This window comes from Lissotriton helveticus, chromosome 5_2 (assembly GCF_964261635.1).
Source record: "Lissotriton helveticus chromosome 5_2, aLisHel1.1, whole genome shotgun sequence".
Classification (NCBI taxonomy): Eukaryota; Metazoa; Chordata; class Amphibia; order Caudata; family Salamandridae; genus Lissotriton; species Lissotriton helveticus.
Window position 1 is genome coordinate 5,503,297 of NC_136066.1, and position 27,066 is coordinate 5,530,362.

The window sequence follows — 27,066 nt, forward strand, 5'->3', positions numbered from 1 at the left end:
GTTCTTCCTGAGGTAGTAACAGAAGTTCTTGGAACCAGTACTGCCGTGGCCACTGGGATACAATCAGGATGAGACGGCAACCCTCCAGCTTCATTTTGCGTATTACTCTCAGGATTAGAGGTATTGGGGGAAAAGCGTATGCACAAATCCCTGACCATCGCATGGACAGGGCATTCTCCCTTGATAGGGTATGGTCACTGTGGCAGAGTCCCCGATCCGCTTTTGCTCGCCAGAGGTATTACAACTGTGCCTTGCGCTGTGCCTGAATTGCTGTGTGAAGAGAATTACCTGCATTTTAACCATTGTTGATTTAAAAACGATGTTGTTCTGTTGATTGAAAACGGACTTTTATTTGTGAAATTTACACGTTTTAAAAAACATTAAATTCTCTGGGTCAGCACTCATGTAAAAACGCCATACTTGCTGTGTTAGCGCTACTTGTGCCACCTTTTCTCCCAGTCCTGAATCAATAGGGGGGGGAATAATAATTCTGGTTAGCAAAGGAAGCCTGTGCTCGTCTTTCACTCCTGCCCGCCCTGGTCCGACACGGTAGCCAGTACTGTTGCGCGGAGGGCGGGTCAGGAAGAGCCAGGCACTTCCTGTGGGGGCATTTCCTGAGCGGTTAGCTCTCTAGTGCCTGCTTTTCTCTGGGCTATTTAGCCCTCGCCCCTCCCGAGCGCGCAGCGATCGCGCGCAGAGGAGCCGAAGAGTGGCCCGTCTGCGCCCGTCCGCGACTGGACGGGGCTAGGGGCTATACACTCTGATTGATTTAAGATGGAACCCTTGAAGGACTCCAGAATTAGATATACACCCCAAGCCCTTCTCAGCTTACAACCCAAAGGATCAGGGGGCTGTATGAGTGACCAATGGCCATGTCCGGAAGGTCCTTTCTCATGTGTTCAGTGCAGATTTCAGGCATCTCATACCTCCATCTGCATTGGAGATGTGGTTAGTAGAAAGCCAGAGCCCAAGGGACTGAAAAGCCTTCTTCTTAATGTTCGCTCATTTCCGAAACACCATCTTGAGATATGGGACCTTATTAGTACTACCAACCCTGAAATATGTTTTCTAACAGAAACCTGGCTAAAGCCACACACCACTTCGGTCATAACACTTGGTATCCCAGTAGGATATAAAATCTTAAAACTTGACCGCCCAATAAAAATCGGAGGCGGAATAGCCATAATACACAAAGAATGTTTAAAAGTCTCCTTAATTGAGCAGAGTAGCTGCCCATTGATGGAAGTAATGATATTTAAGATAACATCAGGCTCTAAGGAAAACTGGAAAGGCGCTCTGATATATCGTCCTCCTGGGCCCAATATTGGTTTCTCCCTCTCTCTAACCGAGCTAATAGCCCAACATCTTAAAGCTAAAGAAAACTTTCTCCTACTAGGGGACTTTAATGTTCATGCGGATATCTCCGACCACCCAGACACCCGGTCCCTGCTATCGGACCTCGGCCAGTTAGGATTTCAACTGCAGAATAATGGGTCCACCCATACAGGAGGACACACTCTAGACCTAATTTTCTCTAACGGCCCTACTATATGTAGTCACCCACCGACCCGAGTCAACTGGTCTGACCATTGCCTAATTGTATTTACCCTTCCCGGCTTAGGCAAACCTGCTAAACAACCCCCTGCTCCCCCCATATGGCGCAGACAATGGCAAAGGGTCACCTTAGATGAGATCCAGAAAATATGGAAAGAACCACACATAATAGCTAGAGATGATGTAGAATCAGCTCTTTCTAAATACAACCTAGCACTAAGGGAAGCAGTAGACCTCCTAGCACCGCTGGAACTTCTGAAACAGCACCCCACATCAAAGCAGGAGAAATGGTATACGGAAGAGCTCAGGAAAGAAAAGCAGAACTGTAGGAGGCTAGAAAAAGTATGGAGAAAGTGCCATACTGAAGACAGCAGGAAAAATCATTCAGAAGCTTTATCTTCTTACTATAAAAACATCAGACTAGCCAGGAAAAGTAACCTGACATCACAGCTAGCAGAAGCCGGGAACTCCTCAAGAGAGCTGCACAGGATCCTACAGACTTTTGTGAAACCCTCAGCCTGTGAGAGTCCTGATGAATTCTCCCAAACCCTATGTAATGACATCTCTCTTTTCTTTGAAAATAAAATAGATGCTATCTATGACCAAATTACTATGGCCAATAACTCTAGGGACAGTGCCGAATGCATCTGGACACCCTCCAGCAATAGTCAAGTTAAGCTGACCGCCTTTCCTGAAGCCAGTCATACGGAAATCCTGTCATTGATAGGTAGCATCAAAACAGGCTCTCCGTTAGATCTTATCCCGGCCAAAATAATGACTCCACTAAGCAGTTTACTTTGTCCAATGATACAAACAATTATTAATCTCTCCTTTAAAGAAGGACAAATACCACAAGACTGGAAAAAAGCAATAGTTAACCCAATCCGTAAAAACACAGCCTTGCCATGGGCAGACCTCCCCAATCTCCGCCCCATTTCCCTATTGCCATTCTTAAGCAAACTGGCCGAGAAGCTCGTGAACACACATGTGTCAAAATTCATCGAGGCCACAGGGGGTCTGGACCATTCTCAATCAGGGTTGAGACCCAACTACAGCACCGAATCCGCGCTCCTCTCTGTGACAGGTAACATCAAGATGACACAAGATAGAGGAGGCTCTATGATTCTGGTGCTGTTAGACCTGTCCGCAGCCTTCGACACTGTGTCACATGAGATCCTTCTCGGCCGTTTGCAGAGAGCTGGAATTGGAGGCGTAGCTCTGTCCTGGTTGGAGAGTTTTCTCACTGGCCGCTCACAAAGTGTCAGCTAGGGCTCCTACTGTTCCACCTTTAGGGAGCTCACCAAGGGGTCCTACAGGGCTCATGTTTAAGCCCCACATTATTTAATGTGTACATGGCCCCCCTTGCTGACATTGTGAGAGCATATGGGTTTACTCCAGTGTCGTACGCCGACGATATCCAGCTCTTGTTTCCCTTTCAGACTTTTACCCCGGAAATTAAGAACTCCTTTGCCGAGGGCATGAGAGGGGTATCCACCTGGATGGCCTCCAACTGCCTCCAGTGTAATGTCGGCAAGACAGAAGTCATGCTCTTCGGGAAAGCCAATCTCCTATGGTCACCGGACTGGTGGCCCTTAGAGCTAGGACCAGTCCCTTGCCCAAAGCAATCAGTGAAAAATCTGGGAGTAAGACTGGACCAAGACCTGGTTCTAAAAGAACATGTGAACTTAGTGGCAGGATCCTGTTTCCGGACATTCGGTCTCCGAAGAAGGGTTTATCCCTTCTTATCAGACGTGTATTGAAAGACCCTTGTCCAGGCCCTTGTAATAAGTCGATTGGACTATTGCAATGGTCTTTTCATCTCAGCAAATGAATACGCACTTAACCGTCTTCAAGTGGCCCAAAACACTGCGGCCAGGCTAGTCCTCAATGTCCCCTCGAGAACATCATCAAGGCCCCTATTGGAACAGCTCCATTGGTTGCCCATAGGCCAGCGAATCAACTTCAAGATTTGCTGCATCATACATAAGAGCCTTTTTGGATCAGGCCCCCAATACCTGACTCAGATATTCCAAATCCATAAACCAGAACGTCTCCTGCGTTCAAGCAATCAATCCTTACTAAAAATTCCCCCCATTAAGAAGGCCAGGCAGGGCGGCCGAGCACTTTCATACATAGGACCCTCCATTTGGAATAAACTCCCCATTAGTATGAGACAAAATGCTAATCTTCTATCATTCCGGAAAGCACTCAAGACATATCTCTTCTGTGAGACATAGCTCCCTATTTACACCCACTAAAGGCACCGAATCTGGCACCATCAGCGAATCAAGCGCGGAGATACCCCTTCGGGGGTAGAGTTCAGCGCTATACAAGCAAATAAATAAATAAATACCTGTTGAGGGTACCTGCTGGCGTAATCTCGGCATTTCTTGTTGTCCTTCGTTGCGAATAAATCCAGTGCTGGTTTGCCCCAGGTTCGGAACACCTTGTTCACTTGATTCTGCTCTAGGTCCCACTCGTGGCAGTACGATTGAGACCTGCTGAGCGTGTCTGTCAGGGTATTGTGGAGGCCCCTGATATGTTCTGCTCTGAGGGTTATGTTGTGGAGTGTGACCCATTCCCACAACTCTTGAGCCTCTCGTGACGAAGTTGCCAATCTTGTCCCTCCCTGCTTGTTTACGTAAAACATGCTGGTGGTATTGTTGGTGCGAGCCAGCACTGATGAACCTGCAATCCTTGGAAGGAAAGCTTGCAGGGACAGAAATATTGCTCGTAACTCCAGGCTGTTGATATGCTGTCTCTTGTACGCTTGAGACCACTTTCCTTGTATTTGCAAATCTTGGAGATGACCTCCCCATCCTTGCATGGAGGCATCTGTCATTAAGACAAAATTTGGAATATCCTGAATGAAAGTGAGTCCTTCTGCTAAGTTGGTCACCTGCGACCACCAAGAGAGAGCACTTTTCATGCGTGGTGTGAATGAGGGTATTGTCGAAGGAACCAACGGCTTGTTGCCTCTGAAGGTGCAGCTCCTCTAGTAGAGGTCTCGTTCTGAGTCTTGCCAAAGGGATGAGATTTATTGCCGAAGATCACATCCCCAGGAGTGAAGCAAACATGCGGACAGAACCTGACCTTTTTCTTGAAATTAGAGTTGCCAGCTTTTGAAGCCAGCTATCTGTCGTTCGTGAGATAAGAATGCCTTACACTGGACCGTGTCCAATAGTGCTCCAAGAAATGGAAGGACTTGCATCGGGCGTAACTGAGATTTGCTCTTGTTGACAGTCAGCCCCAGAGAATTAAAAGAGATGAAGAGACATTGTAGTGGCAGTCTTGACTGCTTGTTTCGAAGGACCTTTGATCAGCCAATCGTCTGAATACAGGAATACTTGGATTCCCCGGGATCTTAACGGTGCTGCTGCAGGAGCTAGGCACTTTGTGAAGACCCTCGGAGCCGATTTTAGTCCAAACGGGAGCACTTTGAACTGATAATGAGCGCCAGCCACAGTGAAGCGAAGATATTTGCGATGTTTGGGATGGATTGGGATGTGGAAGTAAGCGTCCTCCAGATCCAGAAAATCCATAAAATCTCCCTCGTTTAGACAGCCTAGAATCTCTGAAAGTGTGACCATGCGGAAACCTTGTTTTTTGAAGAATCTGTTCAGGTTGCGAAGATCTAGAATTGGTCGCCATTCCCCAGACTTCTTTTTGATCAGGAAAAAACGAGAATAGAAACAGGTCCGTTTCTGATGTGATGGAACCTTCTCTATTGCATTCTTGAGGAGCATCGTTAAGGCTTCTTTGAATAATAAGTGAAGATGGGGGAGGAGGGGGTCCCTTGGGTGGTGTGGTAGGTGGCTTTTTGACAAATTCTAGGGTATGTCCGTTGTTCACCAGGTCTAGAACCCATTGATCTGAGGTAATTTCTTGCCACTTTTCCACAAATGCTGAAGTTTTCGCGCCCACGGGAATAGGAGTAGGTGTGATTGGCGCCCTGCGGAGATCACTGCTTCCTGTTGGCGTCTCGTCCTTGATTTTGTGATCGTTTTCGACCACCTTGACGAGAGAAACCAGCTGAGCTGTATTGCAGGTATGATGACTGGCTGCAAGTCTGCCTATACTGGGGTTGGTACTGCCTGTTCTGCTGGTTTTGGTATCCTCCTCTTGAGGAAAAACCACATCCCTTTGCGTCTCTGAAGGATCCACGTTTGTATTGCAATGAGCCCAATGATCTTGCGGTATCCTTGTCAGTCTTTATGGCTTGGAGGGCTTCATCGATGTGTTTTCCGAACGATTCGCCATCATAGGCCATGTCTAAAATTTTTGTCTGGACCTCAGGCCTGAAAGTGGTGGGCTTAAGCCAACTCTGGAGTCTGAGTACTGCCGCACCTGCAAGCTGGCGAAAATTAGTGTTAAGAATGTCAAGTGCTCAATTTATGATTTCGGATGCAGCACGTTCTCCCTCTAATAGGATTTTTTTTGCCTTCTTGTCTCCGGTCTTCAGGAATAAGCTCAATAAGGCCGGCCATATCTGACCACATTTGGCAGTCATAACGCCTGATTATTGCTAGTGAGTTAGCTGCTCTAATGGAGGCTGCTGCCACTGTTGATAATTTTTTGCCGATTAGATCAAGACAACGCCCTTCTTTGTCAGGCGGTGTAGTAATGGGTGTTGCCGGGTTTTTGATTTTTGTTGGGCAGCCTGAGAAATGCCCGAATCTAGCTGTGGGGTGGCCAATGTGAGAGGATGGACTATTAGCAGGTGCACAGTATTTCTTTTCAATACGTGGAATCACTGCTGGAACAGATGCAGGAGTTTTCATTATCTTGATCCCTTCGTTCCAGATGTAATCAATTATCGGGACAGACCATGTAATCTTTCTGGATTCCTCCTTAAAATCATGTAAGAAGCATTCGGTTTGTTCAACCGTGACAGGCAATTGAAATCTAGCAGCCGCTCGCTGCATAAGATTGTGAAATCCCTCTATATCCTCTGGGGTGAATCAGATGGTAGAGGAGGCGGTGGAGAAGGCATCGGAATAATGTATGAATCTCAAGGATCTGCAGTATGGGCATCTGGTAGATTGCCCTCTTCAACTTCCTCCTCGGAGGATGTGTCTTGCCCATGGTGAGAAGCTGTTGTTACTGAGGAGGGTCTGGAATCTGAGGCATTGAAGCAGCAGCGCAGGCCGAGGCAAAAGATCCGGAACAGCCACAGGTAGAGGTGGAATTTGTGGAGTAACCTGCTGTGGGGGAAAACGCTGCCTGTAATCTGCTAGCATGGCTTGCAGGTCCTGTATAAGAGTAGGAGGCAGATGGCTCATCTCACTCTGGCGAGACTGCCTATGATAAACCCTATGGTGTGGAACAACAATATCCTCCTGATAATACTGCTCATGATAATCTTCCTCCTCATCATCATCATCTTGACATTTGATGTGGAGCTCAGAAGGATGATGAGCTATCCCAAACGGTCTTTCATTCTCTTTGTCCTCATAATCATCGTCATATTCCTGCCCATATGTTTCAAGGAGATGTGAAGGAGTAAGTGGTGAAATATTGCAATACTCTTGTCTTTGAAACGTTTTGAGCTGAAAACACCTAGATGAGACAGGAGTTGATTGAGTAGGAGCAACAATCAAAGCTGGTGCCGTAGACTGAACAGGTAAATCCACCGTCAATGGAATTGTCGTCAACGGGCTCTCCGTCGATAGACTTGTCGTCGACGGGCTTTTCGCCAAGGTCGTCGACGGGATCGTCGTCGACGGAACGATCGCTAACGGGCTCTTCGTCGACAGGGCAGTCGTCGATGGTGTTGCCGACGGGGCAGTTGACAACTGCGTCTTCGTCGACGATGGAGGCTTCGTCGACGGTACTGTCGTCGACGTGGACTTCGACGCGGACTTAGTCGACGAGGTCTTCGTAGACGATTCTTTGACGGAGGTCTTCTTAGAAAGGATAGTAATCCTCGTCGACCTCGATACCCCAATACTGGATAAGTAACTCCTTCACTCCAAGGGAGATTCCTTCTTGCTTGGATGCAGGCAGAGTCCATGTTGACTCGCAGGATGCACAGCCACAAAGTTGCAGAATCTTGAAGAGCATGGAGACAAAGCTGCAACAGGAGTCTTCCCATCAGGAGCAGTCTTGTCTTTAGTCCTGGCTCGAAGAAACAACAGAGTTCCTGCGCCCACCAGCAGAAGAGTCATTAGACGATCTTAGGAAGTAAGGGAGTCGGTCAGAGGCGCCCTTACTTAACCCTAAAAGGGGTGAGGAACTCTTCTGCTGTGACCCATCTATCGGGGGCAGGGGTCATGGAGGCTACTCAGCTGGCCTAGCTAGTCAGATACTCACAAGGGCCAAGATTCAACATGGCAAAATGAAGTTGCCACCTGGAGGAGCTCTGGGCATCTCCCTAGGGAGGACCTGGACAAGGGGTTGACACTCCCCTGTCCTTTGGTAAGTTTTGCGCGAGAGCGGGAGCCAAGGGTTCCCGACCTGGGCAAAACTGGTTTATGCGCAAGGAGGGCACCAAATGTGCCCTTCCAAGCAGTCTGGAGGCGCTCGAAAGCACCCCCCAATGTTACTAATTCTAAAGGAGAGGTGGTCAAACCTCTCCTTTGCTGGAAATCATTTGTACAGCTTCCCCTGCGCAAGTTAAGCTCATCAGAAGGACACTGTCTAGGGTCGGCAGCAGTGCAGGTTGGCAAGCAGACCCTGTATGGCTACACAGGTGGGTATTGTGGTGGTTCTCTAAGGAGCCCCCCAGTACAGGCTATCATGCAACTAATTGCAGTTGTAAATGTCCAAAGAAGGCCTTAATATTTTGATTGATTTTATTTAGAAACATCAGGGTGAGAGCCTGATTTGACACTGAACAGCCAACACGTGTGGCTGCCACACCTAGGGCTTTCTCAATGCTGATAAGAGCAAGAGACCTGGGCAATCGTAGATGAATTCCGATACAGAAAAATCAAGAGGGTATACATTGTAATGACAGACACAGAAGGTTTATTAGTTGAGAAATGTATCCAAGAACCAAAAAAAGGAAACCCAATCAGATGGTAGTAAGAAAGCACTTAGAATCATGCACTCTGCCTTTGGACTGAAGGGCCTACCCTAGGGGTGACGTAGAAGTCAAAAGTGCAGTGGCCGGGATACAAGGAAAACCTTGTATCCAAAGTGAAAGGTGCAAGCACCATTTCACGCAGACTGCGATAGCAGCTCTGTAGATACAGTTTGCATGGACTCCCTTGGGTGGCACAATACGTGCTACAGCTCATGGAAGACACCTGGTGTACCAATACACTGGGTATCAAGTATCATATACTAGGGACTTCGAGTGGTACCCCAGTATGCCAATTGTGGGGTGTACAAAGTGCTTACCATCAAACTTAGAGAACAGAGCACTGCGACTGCGTCCCTGGTTAGCAGTATCCCAGGGTAAAACAGTCTGAACACACTGACACCAGGCAAAAGTTGGGGTAACTAGGCCAGAAAGGTCATGAAAACCTATTGATGTCTGCATGCGACAAATCAGCTACTGGTGGAAACGGAAAAGGTGGAATTGGTGCGACGTAATCATCCCAATCATCAAAAGTATCAGGATCTGTTTGGAGCTCATCCTCTTCCAATTGTTGGTTGTCGCTGTACTGCAAATTTTCCGAGATTGATATAGAAGGTGGTATATTTTTATCATTTGCCGCCTAGGTGTACTTTGTGTAGCAGGAGTGGCAATAGGGATTTCCTGCCTAGGTGGAGGCCACTGAGCAGAGTTTGCCTCAGGGAAGCGTTTGTAATAATCGTTAAGCATCACAAGTAAATCTTTGACTAAAGAAACTGACACATTTTATTTTATTTATTTAAGAAGTTTTCTATAGCGCTGTCCAGACCCAAGGGTATCGGAACGCTTTATGGTAGGAGCATAGCATATATAATCATCGGATACATGACATAGGAGCAATGTAACAACCAACGAGTGTCAGAGTAAAGAGCAGCGTATTGTAGTGCAGAGCCTTATTGGCTTCAAGATTCTTCTGAGTCTTAGAATTGGAGCAGAGCTCGATGATTACTGACTGTCCCAAGATATACACTTCCTTTGGATCGGTTGAGGAACAGGGATTTGAGTTGTCTTTTGAATTCCACAAAGGAAGGCAGGGTTCTGATATGCAGGGGGATGGAATTCCAAATTTTGGGGACACTTCCGGTGAAAGAACATTCCGCTGTTCTTTTCCTTCTGGTTTTAGGTGGGATGAGTAGGAGGGAGTTAGAGCTTCTCAGATTCCTGGATTGGACTTCTTTTCTGAGTTTTTTCGCCAGGTACTCGGGTTTGCCGGTGTGAAGGGCTTTATGGGTTAAGCAGGCTGTTCTGAAGCTACTTTGCATTTCTACTGGAAGCCATTTGAGTTCCTTGAGTGCAGGGGAGATATGATCAGATTTTTTGATGCCGGTGATCATTCTTGCTGCCGCGTGTAATGTTGTTTTGATGGGGGCCAAGTGCGATTTACGGATTCCTGTTAGGACTGCGTTCCCATAGTCCAGTCTTGACAGTACCAGAGATTGGGTGGCCAGTTTGAGATCCTTGGTTGGAATGTAGGGTTTGATTTTGTTCAGTAGTCGGAGGTTAAGGAACGCACTTTTGGCTGAGTTCTTAATGTGTCTCATCATGTTCAGTTTTGGGTCTATGGTGATGCCTAGAGATTTGACAGAATCTGCTAGAGTGAGATTCCCCTTGAGCGCATCAATAGCCTTTAACCATTCGGTGATTTGGGGGAGATCATCCTTGTTCGAGATGAGGAGCGTCTCGGTCTTGTCAGGATTTAGTTTCAGGTGGTTGCTTGTCAGCCAGTCTTGTACATCTTTCAGGACATCAATTAGTCTTTGAATGACTTTGAGAGAGTTAGTTTCCGGATAGATCTGCGTACCATCCGCATAGAGGTGGAAGCAGATGTTGGCTTTTCTGAGTAGTTTGGAAAGAGGTTCCATGAAGATGTTAAAGAGTTATGGAGAGAGCACAGATCCTTGGGGGACGCCCTTGTTGACTTGCTGGATTTCGGAGGTTAAGATTTTGATTTCGATTTTTTGCGTGCGATTGTGGATAAAAGAGGAGAACCACTTGAGAACTACCTCACCAAGACCAGCTCTTTCTTGGAGAACCCTTATGAGGAGTTTGTGGTCAACAGTATCAAATGCTGCCGAGAGGTCAATGGGAATGAGGAGGCAGCATTTGTCAGAGTCTAGTGATCCATGTATATCGTCCATGATGTTGAGAATCGCGTTTTCTGTGCTGCAGCCTTTTCTGAAGCCAGACTGGTGGGGGTCCAATAGGTTGTTGTTGTCCAGGTGCTGTGTTAGTAGATGTAGTACGCATCTTTCGAGTGTTTTTGAGAGCAGGGGGAGGTTTGACACAGGTCTGAAATTGTTCAGATCTGTCGGATCTAGGCTGGGTTTTTTCAACAGGGGGGTGACTTGCCCCATTTTAAGGCAATCAGGAACCACTCAGTGTTTTAGGGAGCTATTTATGATTTTGCTCCAGATCAGTGCAAAGGCGTGTTTCTTTTTATTTAACAGTAGGGGAGGAATGGGGTCTAGGACATGTGCGGAGGGTTTGGAGGTGGAGATCAACGTGATTATCTCCATTTCTTGAAAGGGACGAAAGCTGAGCCAGGAGTTGGGAGAGAAGCCAGGAGATGGAACATGTGGCACAACCGTGATGCTCTTCGTGAGGTGTGAGTTGTTGATGTCTAATGATAGTTCGATTTTTGAGATCTTGTCGTTGAAGAAATGGGCGAAGTTGTCACAGAGTTCTTTGGACGCCTGTACAGATGCGGACACTGGCTTTGAGATTTGTTGTCTAATGATGCTATAGATAAGGTTCATGGATTTGATGGTGCTCATCCTCGTGGTCTTCGTACAGGTAATGTTCCTGGAAGGTATCCAAATGCTGAGCGGAGGGATGCCCGCTATCAGAGAAGGAGTAGTTGCCCTCAAGGTAAGCTGATGGGGCGTCCTACTCCTCATCTTCCTCCGACTACTGACATTTGACTCTTAATTGTGAAGGGTTGTATGCAGAGCCGAACGGACCTTCATCCTCGTTTCCTGAAAATCCAGGAGGCGAGCTGGGGGCAATGGAGAAATTTTGGAAAAATCCTGAAGCAGAGATGGAGTGGTGCCTTTTGATGGAGCAAGCGCAAAATCTTTTTCCCTCATTGATGGGGCTGTAGACGGGTCCGCTGACATCGTAGACAGCAACACGGATGATGTGGATTGAAGAGGAATCTTAGTCAGTGGAGCAGCTGCGAGGGCGGATAAGACGAACTTTGATCACAAAGGGTATGGGCTCAATTGTGTCGTATAATCATATCTTGGTCATCTTACAAAGCTCATGAATATATCAATCAATCAATCAATCAATCATAGCATTTGTAAAGCGCACTACATACCCGTGAGTGTCTCAAGGTGCTGGGGGGGGGGGGGGGTAGAGGCTGAGTCGGCTGTTGAGGTATGCTGGTCCAGTGTCGTGGAGTGCCTTGTGTGAGTGGGTGAGGAGCTTGAAGGTTATCCTCTTGTTGATGGGGAGCCAGTGCAGGTCTCTCAGGTGGGGTGTGATGTGGCTGCGGAGCTGGATGTCGAGGATCAGGCGTGCGGAGGCGTTCTGGATGCATTGGAGCCGTTTCAGGAGTTTGGCCGGGGTTCCTGCATAGAGTGCGTTGTTGTATTCCAGTCTACTGCTGACGAGGGCCTGGGTGACCGTCCTTCTGGTTCTGGTGGGGATCCACTTGAAGATCCTGCAAAGCATGCGGAGGGTTTGAAGCAGAAGGAGGAAGTGGCGTTGACCTGCTTTGTCATGGAGTGTGTGGAGTCGAGGATGACCCCCAAGTTTCGTGCGTGGTCGGTGGGTGTAGGGGGTGCTCCTAGTGCCGTCGGCCACCAGGAGTCGTCCCAGGCTGAGGGGGTGGGACCGAGGATGATGACCTCAGTCTTGTCTGAGTACAGCTTCAGACAGCTGTTCCTCATCCAGTCTGCGACTGCCTTCATTCCTTCGTAGAGGTTCAGCAGGGTGTCGTCAGCGTAGATTATGTTTAGGTCGTGTTGTCAGGCGATGTGGACAAGCGGTGCCATGTATACATTGAACAATGTTGGGCTGAGAGATGGTCCTTGGTGTACACCGCAGTTGATCTCAGTGGCTTTGGAGCGGAAGGGGGGTGAGTGGGGGGTGGGAGGCGGACGATCTGGGTTCTCCCAGTGAGGAAGGAGGTGGTCCAGTCCAGGACCTTTTCTTGGGTTTCGGCGTCATGTAGGCGTATTTTTAGCATGCGGTGGCAGACTGTGTCGAAAGCGGCTGACAGGTCCAGGAGGATGAGGGCTGCAGTTTCTCCGTTGTTGAGCAGGATCCTAATGCCTGGTGGCAGCGATAAGGGCAGTTTCGGGGCTGTGGTTGCTACGGAATCCAGATTGGGAAGTGTCCAGGATGCTGTTCTCTTCGAGGAAGCTGGTCAGTTGTTTGTTGACGGCCTTTTCGATGACCTTCGCCGGGAACGGGAGCAGGGAGATGGGTCGGACGTTCTTTAGGTCCTTGGGATCCGCCTTGGGTTTCTTGAGTAAGGCGCTGATCTCTGCGTGTTTCCAGCTCTCCGGGAAGGTCGCTGTCTCGAAGGAGATGTTGATGGTTTTCCGGAGATGGGGTGCGATGGTGCTGCTGGCTTTGTTGAAGATGTGGTGTGGGCAGGGGTCTTCTGGGGATCCGGAGTGGACGGTGTTCATGATCTTGATAGTGTCGTCGTCGTTGATGTTGGTCAATGCGAGCAGGAGGTTGGTGCAGGTGGTGGCGCCGGTGGTTGCCGGGGTGATGACAGCGTCAAAGCTGTCGTGGATGTCTGCGATCTTGCGATAGAAGAAGGTGGACAGTGAGTCGCACAGGTCTTGAGACAGTAGGATGTCGTTGGTGTTCGTGCTGGGGTTGAAGAGTTCCTTCACAATGCTGAAGAGCTCTTTGCTGCTGCGTGCGTTGTTGTCTATGCGGTCTCTGAAGGTGGTCCTTTTGGCGGATCTCATGAGTTGGTGGTGTCCGCGGGTGGCGTTCCTGTGGGCTGTGTAGATTTCCGGTGTTCTTTCACGGGCCCAATTTTTTTCCAGTTTTCGGCAGGTTCGCTTGGAGGCCTGGGAGGTCTTCGGTGAACCAGCTGGCTCTCTTGTTGGTCTGGGTGTTGGGGGGTTTCTTGAGCGGGGCGAGGGTGTTGGCGCAGTCGTTGATCCACTCCCTGAGGTTGCAGGCGGCGGTGTTGGGGTCGGTGGGCTCTGGGCGATGGTTAGCTGGTCCTCGGTGATCTTGCCCCAGCTGCGGCGAGGTATCGGCTGAGTGCAGTCGTGGGTTTCCTGAAGGTGAAGTGGATTGTCACAGCGCATTCCAGGCGGCCCAAAAGAACACTGACGAATTTCGCAGCTCTGTGTAGACGGAGGAGTCTCTAACAGAACTACATATCCCATGAGACGGTGGGGGACGTTCCATCGATGACGTCAGGCGCACGCTGGAAACCGGATATAGTGCTTCCTGAAACTCCCGTCTCTGCCGCTAATTCCTGGTTTGTACCCTGCAGCTACAGCGACTTCAGGATCGGGTAGGAGTGCTTTGCACCAAACTTCTCTTGGCATTTGTTCCTGAGTGCTATTTTCCGCTTCTGTCACGAGCGGATGAAAGCCTTTGATTAGCCCGTTGAGTCTTTTCCGTGACTCTTGCGGGGCTGAGTTTTCCATGTTAGCTCCGTTGGACGAGTCTCTTTCCTTGACTCTTGCGGGGCTAAGCCTGTTTCAGAGAACGCACGTATAGCGTTCACGATCTTGCTAGTCCGGGAATCGCAACCTCGTTGGTTGAGTCTTCGTGACTCTTGTGAGGTTGCCACTTTGTGCACAGACTTTGGGTGTTAGTTGACCTCGAAGCTTGCCGACAAATCACTGCGCGGCAGTGCAGTTGTTTATTTGATAACATTGCCCACAAACAATTATGATACTCATCTAGTAGAGGCAGTGGCTTAGGCGATTCTACCCTGGAATGAAGTACAGTTATTTTTCTTTACAGGTATTAAGGAAGGCAATTTCATACAAAGTATTCTTATATTGGTTACCATAAACACTGTAACACTAGGAAGTATTTACCATTGTGTGCTTCTCGTTACAGATCTCCTTCCCTGCGGTTCCCTCCCTTTACTTCCCTCACCTGATCACTCAAAAGAGTCTGTGGCTATAATCAGACCGTAGAGATATCAGGAGGTGGACCACACATAGCATCGTACGTCTCCGAGGATTGCTGGGCCTTACATGGATGCAGTGGTGGTCGGTCCAGTGGAGTTCGGTGGTGAAGTCGAAGGAGACGTGGGTGCATGTGGCCGGCGGAGTGAGTGAGTGATGTGACGAGTTGTCTGAGTCCGAGGTTGTCGATCAGGGTGGAGGTGTTGGAGTCATTGTTGTTATCGAGGTGGAAATTCAGGTCCCCGAGGAGGATGTAGTCCGTGGAGGCGAGGGCGTGTGTGCTGATGAAGTCGGCGATTGAGTCGCTGAACTGAGGTCGGGCGTCTGTAGACGAGGGTGCCTCTGAGGGTGGTGTTGGGGTCGGTATGGATCTTGAGGTGAAGGTGTTCGGCGGTGCTGAGGGTGTCGTCGGCGTCTGTCGAGATTTTAAGGGTGTTTCTGTGGACGATGGCAATTCCTCCACCTATTCCGTTGATACACTTCAAATCAGGTAATTTATCAAAGCGATAAAAAAAACTATTAAACACTTGTACAGCAATTCACAATTAAAAGAAGTTCCATGTCAGCTTACATACTCAAACCCATGTCTAATGTAGTATACTTAAGATGACTTCAAGTTAGCAAAACATAAAACCAATGAAATACACTATTACCACAAACGGATAATAAATTGTTGGGCTACAACCTAGTGCGCACGATAGCCAACACACAAGAGCAAAGAGCATTACAGCTTACATCTATGGTTGACTGAGCTGTGTGTATTTCAACTATATATTGTGTGTTAGCAACACCATACATTTTTTAGGGAACGTCTTTGACCTCGATGTCCACGTCCAGCCCAAAAACTTAGCAACTGAGATAACAATTAATAGAAAGGAATCCGATCTCAGAATTCTAAATGCATTTGCACTACTTCTGGTCCCCAAAGTTTCACATAGTGATTTGAGTCATTTCAGCTGAAGAGACACAGCTGAGACAGACAAAACTAACATGGTTGACAGTTTCTGAGAAAGTTTTACGAACAAGGCACTCCTATCAGCAGCCCATTAATTTGTGAAAACTCTCAGGGGCAAAGTGCCAACCAAAAGGAGGTGATAAGTACATTATCACGTCCTTTGACGACTGCGGATCGTCGACATAGTGGCAGTCGCCACGAGACGGTTGATGGTGGGCCTGATCCTGGAAACAGTGGCTGTAGCCGGTGAGTGCTTCATCCATCCTTGAAGGGGGTGGAAGGAACCGATGGAGGAACTGAACCAAATCTTTGATTAGAGGAAGAAGAGCCAGACAGCTCCTTTTTTCATCTTTTTTCCTCAGTCTTCTTTGCTTTGAGACCTAACTTTTTTACTGTGCGTGAGAAGAGGACACTTCTCCCTCCTTTCTTTCTCTAGAGGAGGTATGAGCTCTCTCCTCATACTCAGAGCCCGAGTCCTTGGCAGCCTTCTTTTTCTGTAGCCACAGAAGCAATCTACGCTCTCAATCTTTGAGGGTTTTACGGAAAAAGTATGGCAGTACTTGCATTCTATGGGTCTCTGATCCGGAAAAAGGCAATAAAGACATTCTTTTTGTGGATCTTCAGAGAAAAGTCTGGATTTTCCACAAGTCTTGCAGACTCAGACATTCTGAGTGAAAGCGCAGCTAAACACTTACCAACTCTACCTCAGATGACGATATGAGGTGAAGAGATGAACTGGTCAAAAGGGTAACAGGGAAACACTGAATGAGCAGAGCTCAGGAAGACTCCCTATCACACGATGTGCGGTAAGAAATCTGAGGTATGGTGGGTCTGCAGTGGATGAGTACTCCAGGGCCTCTGCTCTGATTGGCTGAAGTTTGGGTTTCTTAAATCAATGTGAATTGACACACTGCTCTTATTACTGTTACAGGGAGACTCAGGGAAGAATCAAGCATGTGAATCTATAAAAGATACAATACTGGAGAACCGCCCTCCATGGGAACAAGATGTGACGAGTACAGCAAGTGCGTAGACTTACCTTCCTCCGTGAGGGATGGGCAGCGGGCGGTGCTGTTGCTGTTGCTGCTGCTGCTGCAGCAGTTGTTGCAGCTGCATCATGTGCTGGTGGAAGTGCTGCTGGGGGTGAGGCGGTGGAGGATGCGGGAGATGAGGATGGTGCTGATTAAACATCTTCAATCGCCGTAACAAAGCAAACCTGAAAATAGAGCAAAGAATGAGAGAGCTGCTCCCGTCCTCCCCCCTCACAACCCACGGTACTGACTGCAGGAAAAGCTTGGTGAGTCGAAACAGCATAGAAAACTACACCTGGGCTTCAAACCTAGTAACAACCATTACAGGACACACACCGGGGCTGCACTGCCTGCACACCTTCACCTGTGTATCAAACACTGGAGAAACCTACACTTGGACTGCGCTCCCACCACACCTGTGTATCAAACACTACTTAACCTACATGCCAGCTGCACCCCCGCACACCTATTTATCATACACTACAGAAACCTAAAATGGGTTGTGCTCCCTACACACCTGCGTATCAAACACTACAAGAGCCTATACCTGGACTGCGCTCCCAGCACACCTGTGTATCAAATACTACTAAACCCACATCTGAGCTGCACCCTCGCACACCTGTGTATCATACACTACATGAACCTACAATGCGCTGTGCTCCCTGCACACCTGTGTATCAAACACTACAGGAACCTACACTGGGCTGTGCTCCCTACAAACCTGTATATAAATCACTACAGGAGCCAACACTGGGCTGTGCTCCCTGCGCACCTGTGTATCAAACACTACAGGAGCCTACACTGGGCTGTGCTCCCTACAAACCTGTGTATCAAATACCACAGGAGCCTACACTGGGCTGTGCTCCCTTCACACCTGTGTATCAAACACTACAGCAGCCTACACTGGGCTGTGCTCCCTTCACACCTGTGTATCAAACACTACAGCAGCCTACACTGGGCTGTGCTCCCTTCACACCTGTGTATCAAACACTACAGGAGCCTACACCTGGGCTGCGCTCCCTGCACAACTGAGCATCAAACACTACAGGAGCCTACACTGGGCTGTGCTCCCTGCGCACCTGTGTATCAAACACTACAGGACCCTACACTGGGCTGTGCTCCCTGCACGATGTGTATCAAACACTACAGGAGCCTACACCTGGGCTGTGCTTCCTACACACCTGTGTATCAAACACTACAGGAACCTACAATGCTCCCTGCACACCTGTGTATCAAACACTACAGGAGCCTACACCTGCGCTGTGCTCCCTGCACACCCGAGTATCAAACACTACAGGAACCTACACCGGGCTGTGTTCCTTGCACACCTGTGTATCAAACACTACAGGAACCTACACTGGGCTGCACTGCCTGCACACCTTCACCTGTGTATCAAATACTACTAAACCCAAATCTGAGCTGCACCCCCGCAGACCTGTGTATCATACACTACAGGAACCTACAATGCTCCCTACAAACCTGTGTATCAAACACTACAGGAACCTACTTTGGCCTGCACTCACTGGACACCTGTGTATCAAACACTACAGGAACCTATACTGGGCTGTGCTCCCTGCACACCTGTGTATCAAACACTACAGGAACCTACACTGGGCTGTGCTGCCCGCACACCTGTGTATCAAACACTACAGGAGCCTACTCCTTTTTCTGTACGCACTTTACTTCATGATAAGTATTGCAATTGTGGCAACTCACTTCTCTTGCATGAGAAAGACTGCTCAATAAATAACACCTTTTATTGAAAACGCCCGTCTCTCTATTTCTCTGCACTCTGGTGAAATTAAGCATGCACGATTGACTGAGTGAAATAGCTGTCTATTGTTTTCACACGACTCTAGAGATATACTCTTTATTCTGAGGGAGCAAAGTTGTCATGTTTATGCGGGTGTCAGAAACTAATCCCTTCTTGTCTAATCAGGAGAGTTAACTCTTTCCTGGACATTCGAGAAAGTTTTGCCAGCTGGCAAACCTAATTAAGTCTAACATAGTCAGTAGAGACCTAGATGACCTCAGTCCTACGTCTAAACTGCTGTTTATGTTATTCCAATGCGCAGAGCCTATTGGGAATATAGGAACTACACTACATGGCGCCCAACGTTTGGTAAGGCGATAATCTACCGCAAGACATTAGAGTAACTCAGTCGTGCTTTTCACAGAGATGCCTATGTATTAGTTTTTGGTTTATTCAACGTTGAAGGATACAGTGTTCCAAAATATTGTGCACCTAATCTTTGTTTCCTTGAAACTTGCTCTGCAAAGCAACAAAACTTTCATTCAGTAAAATGACGGAAAGTGACGATGAAAGGGAGGGATCTAGAATAGCAGCTCAACTCCTAGCGGATGACACAAGTCTCCGAGAAGAAAACCCGAATGCTATAATCATTCCGGTAAATGTAAGAAGAACTATAACTGTTAAACTTATAGAAAATGGACTATCATCAAGAGGTGGTACAGTCATATTTGTGGTAGAGGCTCACGAATATCGGCAGACAGAGGCATTCTATTCATGGATACATTTTCCAGCAGCAAACGCTGTAACACAGGACTTCCACTATTACAAAATAGAGGAACCTCCGGATGAATACGCTCCTTTCGAGGACGTTGAAATCCCACTGCCTTACCAAGAGCACCTGCTCTGGTTTAATGGAGCCCTAAAACATCAAAATCAGATCACCAGGCTCAGGCCACTAGGTAGACCAGGAGCCACGTGGCCGGCTCTAGCCAGCTACACACCATATCCCGACATTAACAAAATGTCAAGCGAAGAACTTTTAGCTAAACTAAAAGAATTAACAAAGGCATATAGAGAATTAGTTCAATTGGCAATGGACGATATCACACAACTGCAGAAATTGAAAGTAAACAGATATAGCAGAACAACCATTTGAACTTGCCAGAATCATAGAAAAATCATATGAAGAACTAGGTAGAGATAGTTTGGGTGGGAAACCAGTAAAACCCCAACTAACTGAAAATCCTGAAAAAACATTTATTAAAAATAATCTAAACACTCCAAAAAATAGTTGGGATGGTAATAAACAATCCACTCCCAGAGAAAAACTATTCCAGTCCAGAGGAAGGTCTCCTCAACGAAGAGATAGATCTCCAGAACGAGGAGGCAAGTCTCCCCAGAGGGAGCCCTCTGAGAAAAGATACAACCTTAGAGATAGGGATAAATTGAGAAAACCTGATAGATATCAAGATATCGATACACATCCCTCTCGATCTTTTTAGACTTCCTCACAGAAATCGGAAAGAAGAGGACGGTCAGAACACAAAGAAGAGCACGTCAAGTCCAAAGACAAGGAACCTGCTCATCAAAGTAAAAAATAAAAATTTCCAAAAAAGAAGGTAGCTAGTATTAGAATAAAACATGCCGAGGATACTGAGGACACAACTGAAAAACGGAAAGTGGGCCCAGACAATGCTAGACAGCGCAGCAGAAGTAACCATAGCACGCAAGATCCTGATGAATCTTCTGGAGACAGTGGACACGAATGAATACATTCAGGTGGAAACTGCAGACACCAGGGTTAGCAAACCCCCATAAATTATATGAAATAACATTGCGTTTAGAGGGGTCACAATTAGGAAAGTAAGGGGTCACTTTTGGGATAACCTGTCGAAAGGCTATGACTGGCCACCAGAGTTTGTCAGGGAGTGCCCTCATGGCGAAGAAATGATTATGCCTGCCTTCTCAAATCATATTCCAATACATAAAAAATATACATTTGCAAGAAAATGGGCAGTAGCCCAAGCTCCTGCATTATATAAAAATCATGTAGGATGGGATGAGGATTCTCCTCCTCACAAAATCCAGTTAAAAAAAATCAACCCACTGCACAAAGGCAGTACCCAGTTAAACAAGAAGCTAAAAAGCAAGTCAGGGAGATCTTAGATCAACTTGAATATCAGGGGGTGATTGAAACATGCACCTCACAAATGAACAATCCTTTGTTTCCTGTCTCCAAGCCAGACGATTCATATTGTCTAGTTTTGGAATACAGACACTTAAACTCTTGCTGCAAAACATTTGCAGTACAAAACTCACACAGTGCAGCACTAATGAATAACATTGTGCGCAAAAAATATAAAACAACATTAGATATCGGATTCTTTTGTCAAAACATTGCACCTGAAAGCAGGTATTTGACCGCTTTCTCAATAATGGGGTCACAAAACAATTCTGTCGACTTCCTCAGGGATTCAAGAATAGCCCAGGATTATTCTCAGCAAGGGTAACAGAGTTACTACAAATATATGATGAAGAGGCATTATCTTATGTCGATGACATCTATCTCACAGATGATGACCTGGAGACTCACTTAAAAAGAGTGAACACCATAATACTTGGGTTCGCAGCTGAAGGGTACAAATTCAACTTTAAAAAGTCACGAATTCCCCATCTAACTGTCCTGTTTTTAGGATATGAATTATCAAGTGAAGGCAAAAGCCTAGCAGACAACTTCTTAGAGAAGTGTGCTGTACTCCAAGCTCCATAAACGCTGAAGAATTTACAATCAATACTAGGTTTCCTGAATTTCGGAAGAACATACATTCTAAATTATGCAGAGAGGGTTAAACCTCTCTATGAATTAATAAAACCTGATTTCAAACCAATCAATTGGACTCAGAAACACACAGAAATTTTAAGATCATTACAAACAGACATGTTAACTAAAACAAAATTGCAAACACACGAAAGCGTACGCAACCTTGTAATCCGAGTCATCCCAGGAAGATGCGGATTCACGTACCTGACCTCTAATGAGGGAGAAACTGTACCAATAGCTTACAAATCACACTTGTACACACAAGCTGAAATGAAATTCAGTTCTACTGAAAAGATTCTAATAGCGGTTCAAACTGCTGTAGCAAAAGAAAGAGCCCTAGCCCAAGGCAAAAGGATATCTGTTTTAACAGCAGAATCAGCCCTTGAGGCATTAACAAGCCCACGCAATCTAAATGCAGTGGCATTAGATCCAAAGGGAAAATTCTCTTGCTGCAGAAGACGTGAAGCACTATTTTGACCTGAAAATGAAAAAACTAGAAGATCTAGAATACGAACATGAATATCCTCTGCCAATCGAAATTCTGCCTCTCGAACAGGACAGCTGTGTAATCTACATGGACAGATTTGCACAACACTACGATGTAGAGAAAAAAATCCTACAACGCAGCGTGCGCGATTGCTAAAGGTCGCTGGCGCTTTGGTAAATTCAAACCGATAATCACCAAAACTGAATCACTCAGAAACTGTACAGCTCAGCGAGCTGAAATAGGATCTTTAAAGATGGCGCTTGAAAATGCCGATCGTGAATTCCCGACACTAATAGAGTGCGATTCGCATTTCAGCATCAGGTCTTACAATAATGACATGCAGACATGGATCAAAAAAGGTTACAAAGATGACACAGGTGTCACATTAAAGCATAAAAAGCTCTGGTAACAAGTAGTTCTTTTGCAGAAAGAACTACGAAATACTCATGTGATACATACACTGAGTCATCGAGGTGTTGGCGTTCACGTTGCAGGGAATTCATTGGCTGACAGAGCCACAGCGGCAGCGGTTCAACCGGCTCCCGTAGTCACAAAAAAGCGTTCTAAAAAACACATTGATGGAGAAACCATGCTAAAAGCCTCATTAAAAGGCGACTATGCAGCATTACCTCTCGACTATCCACTCAATAATACATACATAATTGATGCAAACTCTGTTCCTTTTGCTCAAATCCCTAGAGTGGGGGATAGTGTAATTCCAAACACGAACCGGAGAATCTTCTTGATTGAAGACGCACACATGGGATTGGGTCTAAGGCACCAAGAGATCGTGAAATCTCTAAAAGAATTACAATCAGAATACTGGTGGCCGGGGATGAGCCTGCAAAATTACAAATTTGCAAAGGATTGTCCAGACTGCAACAGAGATCGCAGTTGTGAATCGGACCAGACCACTGCCAGGACTCCTTTATTAGAAAGCATCAGGCTATCTATATGCAGAAATCCAGCCGAAGAAATGCGTTCCCATAATTATTAAGACTAGATTCACTTAAGATGTAGGCCCCAGCGCTCGGCTGACGCCAGAACTGTTATAAAAGATTTGCGAGTCTTTATCGGCACATACGCAATTGGCATGCTACATTCTGACGAGGGTCCTGCGTTTAGCTCTCGGGCTTACAAGGAGGCCATGGCCAGCATGGGCATTGCATTGCGGTACTCTTCTCCCTTCCATCCTGAGGGAAATGCGGTAGTGGAAAGAAAAAAACTTGACATAAAGCAATCTATAACGGCGAGGGTATTAGGTTCGGGTGATGGGTGGGTCAAACATCTAACAAGTGTCCAACGTAGTCTTAATCTGCCAAGAAATTCTCTAAAAGGTATCACTCCATACGAACTATTGTTCGGCACTAGAATGCACATCCTTGACTTAGATTGTCAGACTTCAGTGGTGAAAGAAAAAGCCTTTGATATCAAAGACCGTTTGGCTGTTTTACAGGACTTAAATGAAACAAGAAGAAGTCTAAGTAACATAAAGTTAAAGCCAACGACCACTGAAGAAAAACCACCTGTCCTAGCAAGACCTGTCTGGATTCCAAAGATTGGGGATCTGGTCAGAGAGAAGATCGCGGTGAAGAAGGAATTTGGGCCTTCTTACAGAAAAGCAGTACCTGTCTTAGCTGTCAGCGGAACAAGATCAGAAGTACTATCGCCCCTTGCTGGTAAAAAGGAGAACAGAGTTGTTTCCATCGACCTGGTAAAACCACAATCATGTGGCCAATAATAAGTAGTAGGCCCAGTGGACTCCCAAGAAATAGCAGAAGATCAAATCTTGCTACAATCCAAGAGGTTCAAACTGAGAGACTAATCACATTTGATAAACCTGCAGTGAATACAAAAGGACTATGTAACAAAGCCATGGAACTTGTGGCTCTTGAAACCCCAATTGCAACAGTTCGTCAAGAAACACCAATCTACAACGATGTAGCCTCAGACTATGCTAATGAAACAAAGAAAAATGCAAAGACTAATGGAAATCCGGAAGCAATTCCAACAATTGACAGAACTGCATCTGGCTACTTCATCAATTTCGATCACTTTTCTGAAGATCCAAGCGAGCATGAAGAAACACCAGCAACAAAAACTTTCAAAGAAAAAATGACTGAACTTTTTCACCAACTAAAAGAAACATATCTGATTTCACCATGGATTGAATTTTGGATTGTGTTAGGTGTACTTTTCCTCCTACTTTGGCTCATCATGGTTTTATGTTTGGGTAGAATTATTGATGGAAAATATAGTACAATGGACACAGCAAGTCATAACATCAACTTGGTCCCAAAGCCTCACAGATCCTCTCACATCGAGAAAAGAGAACTGTTATCAGTGAACATCACAGCCAATCCAATACCCGGTGGGGTAGCATGGGACAAAATGGATTATGAAATCTATGGCCCGATTGAGCTCTTGAAATATCCACACCAGTTTAAGGTTTCCTTAAGTGACTTTGTGACACCAAGTACTTTCTCTGATGATTGGGACTTTGAAAATATTAATAATATGATGTCAGATTTAGTAATGTCAGCTAAATTCACAGAACATGATTATTTACAGGGTTCATCAAATTATGAAGAGTTGTATTGTTATACTCATTTTGGTATTCACTATTTGCATAAATCTGCTCAACCTAGAAATGTTTTTAATTATAATCAATGGGAACATTGTCCAACTCCGCCAAAAGGCAGCTCAAAAACATTTTATGAGAAATTCCAATACTTCTCAGGGGTTTAACAACAGTGACCCAGAAACGTTTTATTTTAAAATGTTAAATAGGACAGGAATGAAAACAATGTTGACAAATACTAAATTGATTTATTCTGAAAAATGTTATGACAACATGTCTACATTTGGTTTTGAATTTTGGAAAAACAACATTGAAACAAAAACCATCTGGGGTTCAAAAGACTGGCAGGTACAAGGTCTAGAAGCATTATTTAGAGCCTGCATGATCCCAGAACAGATAATATTCCTGAGTGACACCATTCAACAAACAACTTGTCTCGGCCTAGCCAAGATTAAAGACTTAAATAAACAGTCTATTCCGAAGCCCATACCTGATAGTAATAGGACTACAGATGTGGAGATAGATGTATCCCATATTTTACACCAATACAGAACAAATCCTGATTGGAAAAAATGGTTGATCTGGCCCACAGACACTAAACTGTCAAGATAGATTCCTGAACAAAACACAGGGGTTCAAACAGAACAGGCCAGACCCAAGATACTCCCAGAGACAACATCCAGGGATAGTTACAACATACAGTGTAGGGAAACTATGCCTTGAGTGGCTACAGAAATCCACACTGGCTGAAATTAAGCAACACTTGACTTTACTTAAAGACGGTGCTGACTTGCGAGATTTCATACTGGGACCTCGCATACAGCGTCAAAAACGTTTCATATACGCCGGTATATACTCTGCTTACAACGAAGCTTGGAAAGTAACGCAAATTGAAACTGCTGAAAAAATACGAGAAATTGATCATATAAATTTGGAAAAATCACTTTCTGTAGTGGACAATGGGTTAACGACTCTGTCCTCCAGAATATATTCACTGGACAGCATTGTATCATCTGCTATTGATATAATAGAGCAGGACTTACTAATGTTACAACATGGTCAGTCCCAATTGCGTTCTATTGTACAACTTGGCTGGACGTTGCAAAATCTGCGTTCAGGCTACGTGCCATGGCATCTAATCAACATAGCGTCATTATTTTCTATCTTTAACCTTACTGATAAACAAATCAGTTTGGCACAAAAAGGAGCAGACTATACGATTCTGAGCATTGAAAAACTTGAGAGATTACCATTGACAATGTCAGAGAGACCTGTCATTGAATGGATAATACTCGGAACAATTACAATTCCGATAAAAACTTTCCAGTTTAAGTATTGCCAAAAATATATACCAGCAGGCCTGTATGAAAGGTTGGGTAAAGGATACATCAAGTTAACATGGAATTTACCTTATACACACAAATTGTATAGTGAAGGAAAAAAAGAGGTATTCCTTAGTGGTAACAATTGTAAACAAGCATTTACAATGCAACGGTTTCGCTTTTGCCAAAGTTAGAGCTATTGGCATTGTAAATGACAACATTTTTATTTATGAGTTGGTTTTGAAAACAGATAAATAAATGGCATTTTCATTTACAATGCCAATAGCTTAATCTCTTGCAAATGCGAGACCTATTGCATGTGCACCCACACACACAGACACACGCATAGACTCACACACAGAGACTCACACACAGAAAGCCCCCCACACAGAGCCACACACACACAGCGCCCCCCACACACACAGAACCCCCCCCCACACACACACACACACACAGAGTCCCCCCACACACACGCACAGAGCCCCCCACACACGCACAAAGAGTCCCCCACACACACGCACAGTGAGCCCCCCCCCCCCCCACACACACACACACACAGCCCCACACACACACACTGAGACTACTCCATCACACCAATAAAATTCAATCTTGGCAGCTATGTGTACTACTACCGTTAAGAATGAAATAGTACAGTGACATCATATAGCATTTGCAAAACATGCTCCCGAATTGTGGGAGCCATCAGCCCAGCTGTGCTCATGCTCTGTCATGTTTAGTCTTTTCTCCTGGACTGGATGTGATGAGATTGAACATTTTAGTTCATGCAATATTTATTACAGGCTTGTAAATTTTGCTTGAGTGCCTGCTCGGCTGCCCATTGCTTTCCTTTAAATTGTCTGCAGCGTGCAACACAGCCTTTTTTGTGGTTTTGTACACTGTATGAAAAGGAGGTTTTTGATGTCTGGTTGGCATTCTTTGATCACACGGAGAACAGTCTCAGAACTGCACCATCCCTGCAGCTCTGAGTGTGAATGACAGGCGCAGAAACCTGAGTCTTCAGCAAACGGCAGGTTCTTGTTTTTGTAATATCAGAGTCCCAACTAGTAGGATTAATCCTGGCGCTTCTGCAGGAAGCATGTTTGTTATTACCCTAGCATTTTGAATTTGCTTTATTGCATCTCAGTGCAGCTTCCTCGCACTCACTTCAAGCAATTGTGAGTTAAGCAGAAGCTAATCAAATCTAAAACAAGGGCAAAGGGCTATTTTAGCAAAGGATAATTGGTTTAGAGGTGACATTTCATCCAAGCAGAGTGAAAAATGAGATAAGATTTATTAAAGGGGGAGTGGAGAGGCAGCCAGAGACTGCCACAGAGCAGCGAATCCTCAACGCAAGAATGG

The 27,066-nt window shown here is 46.0% G+C and overlaps 1 protein-coding gene across 9 annotated transcripts in view; it reads right to left on the reverse strand.

Annotated features, from left to right (window-relative positions):
* CIZ1 (CDKN1A interacting zinc finger protein 1) overlaps nucleotides 1–27,066 on the reverse strand; it is a 582,047-nt gene that overhangs the window by 432,451 nt on the left and 122,530 nt on the right. For 7 of the 9 annotated variants that reach the window (XM_078646619.1, XM_078646624.1, XM_078646623.1 and 4 more), the window contains one exon: nucleotides 16,752–16,928. The exons of the other annotated variants lie outside the window; for them this stretch is intronic. In XM_078646619.1, the coding sequence (XP_078502745.1) occupies nucleotides 16,752–16,903 (152 nt within the window). In that variant the 5' untranslated portion in view covers nucleotides 16,904–16,928. The remainder of the gene's footprint in view (nucleotides 1–16,751; nucleotides 16,929–27,066) is intronic. 9 annotated transcript variants of the gene reach the window in all.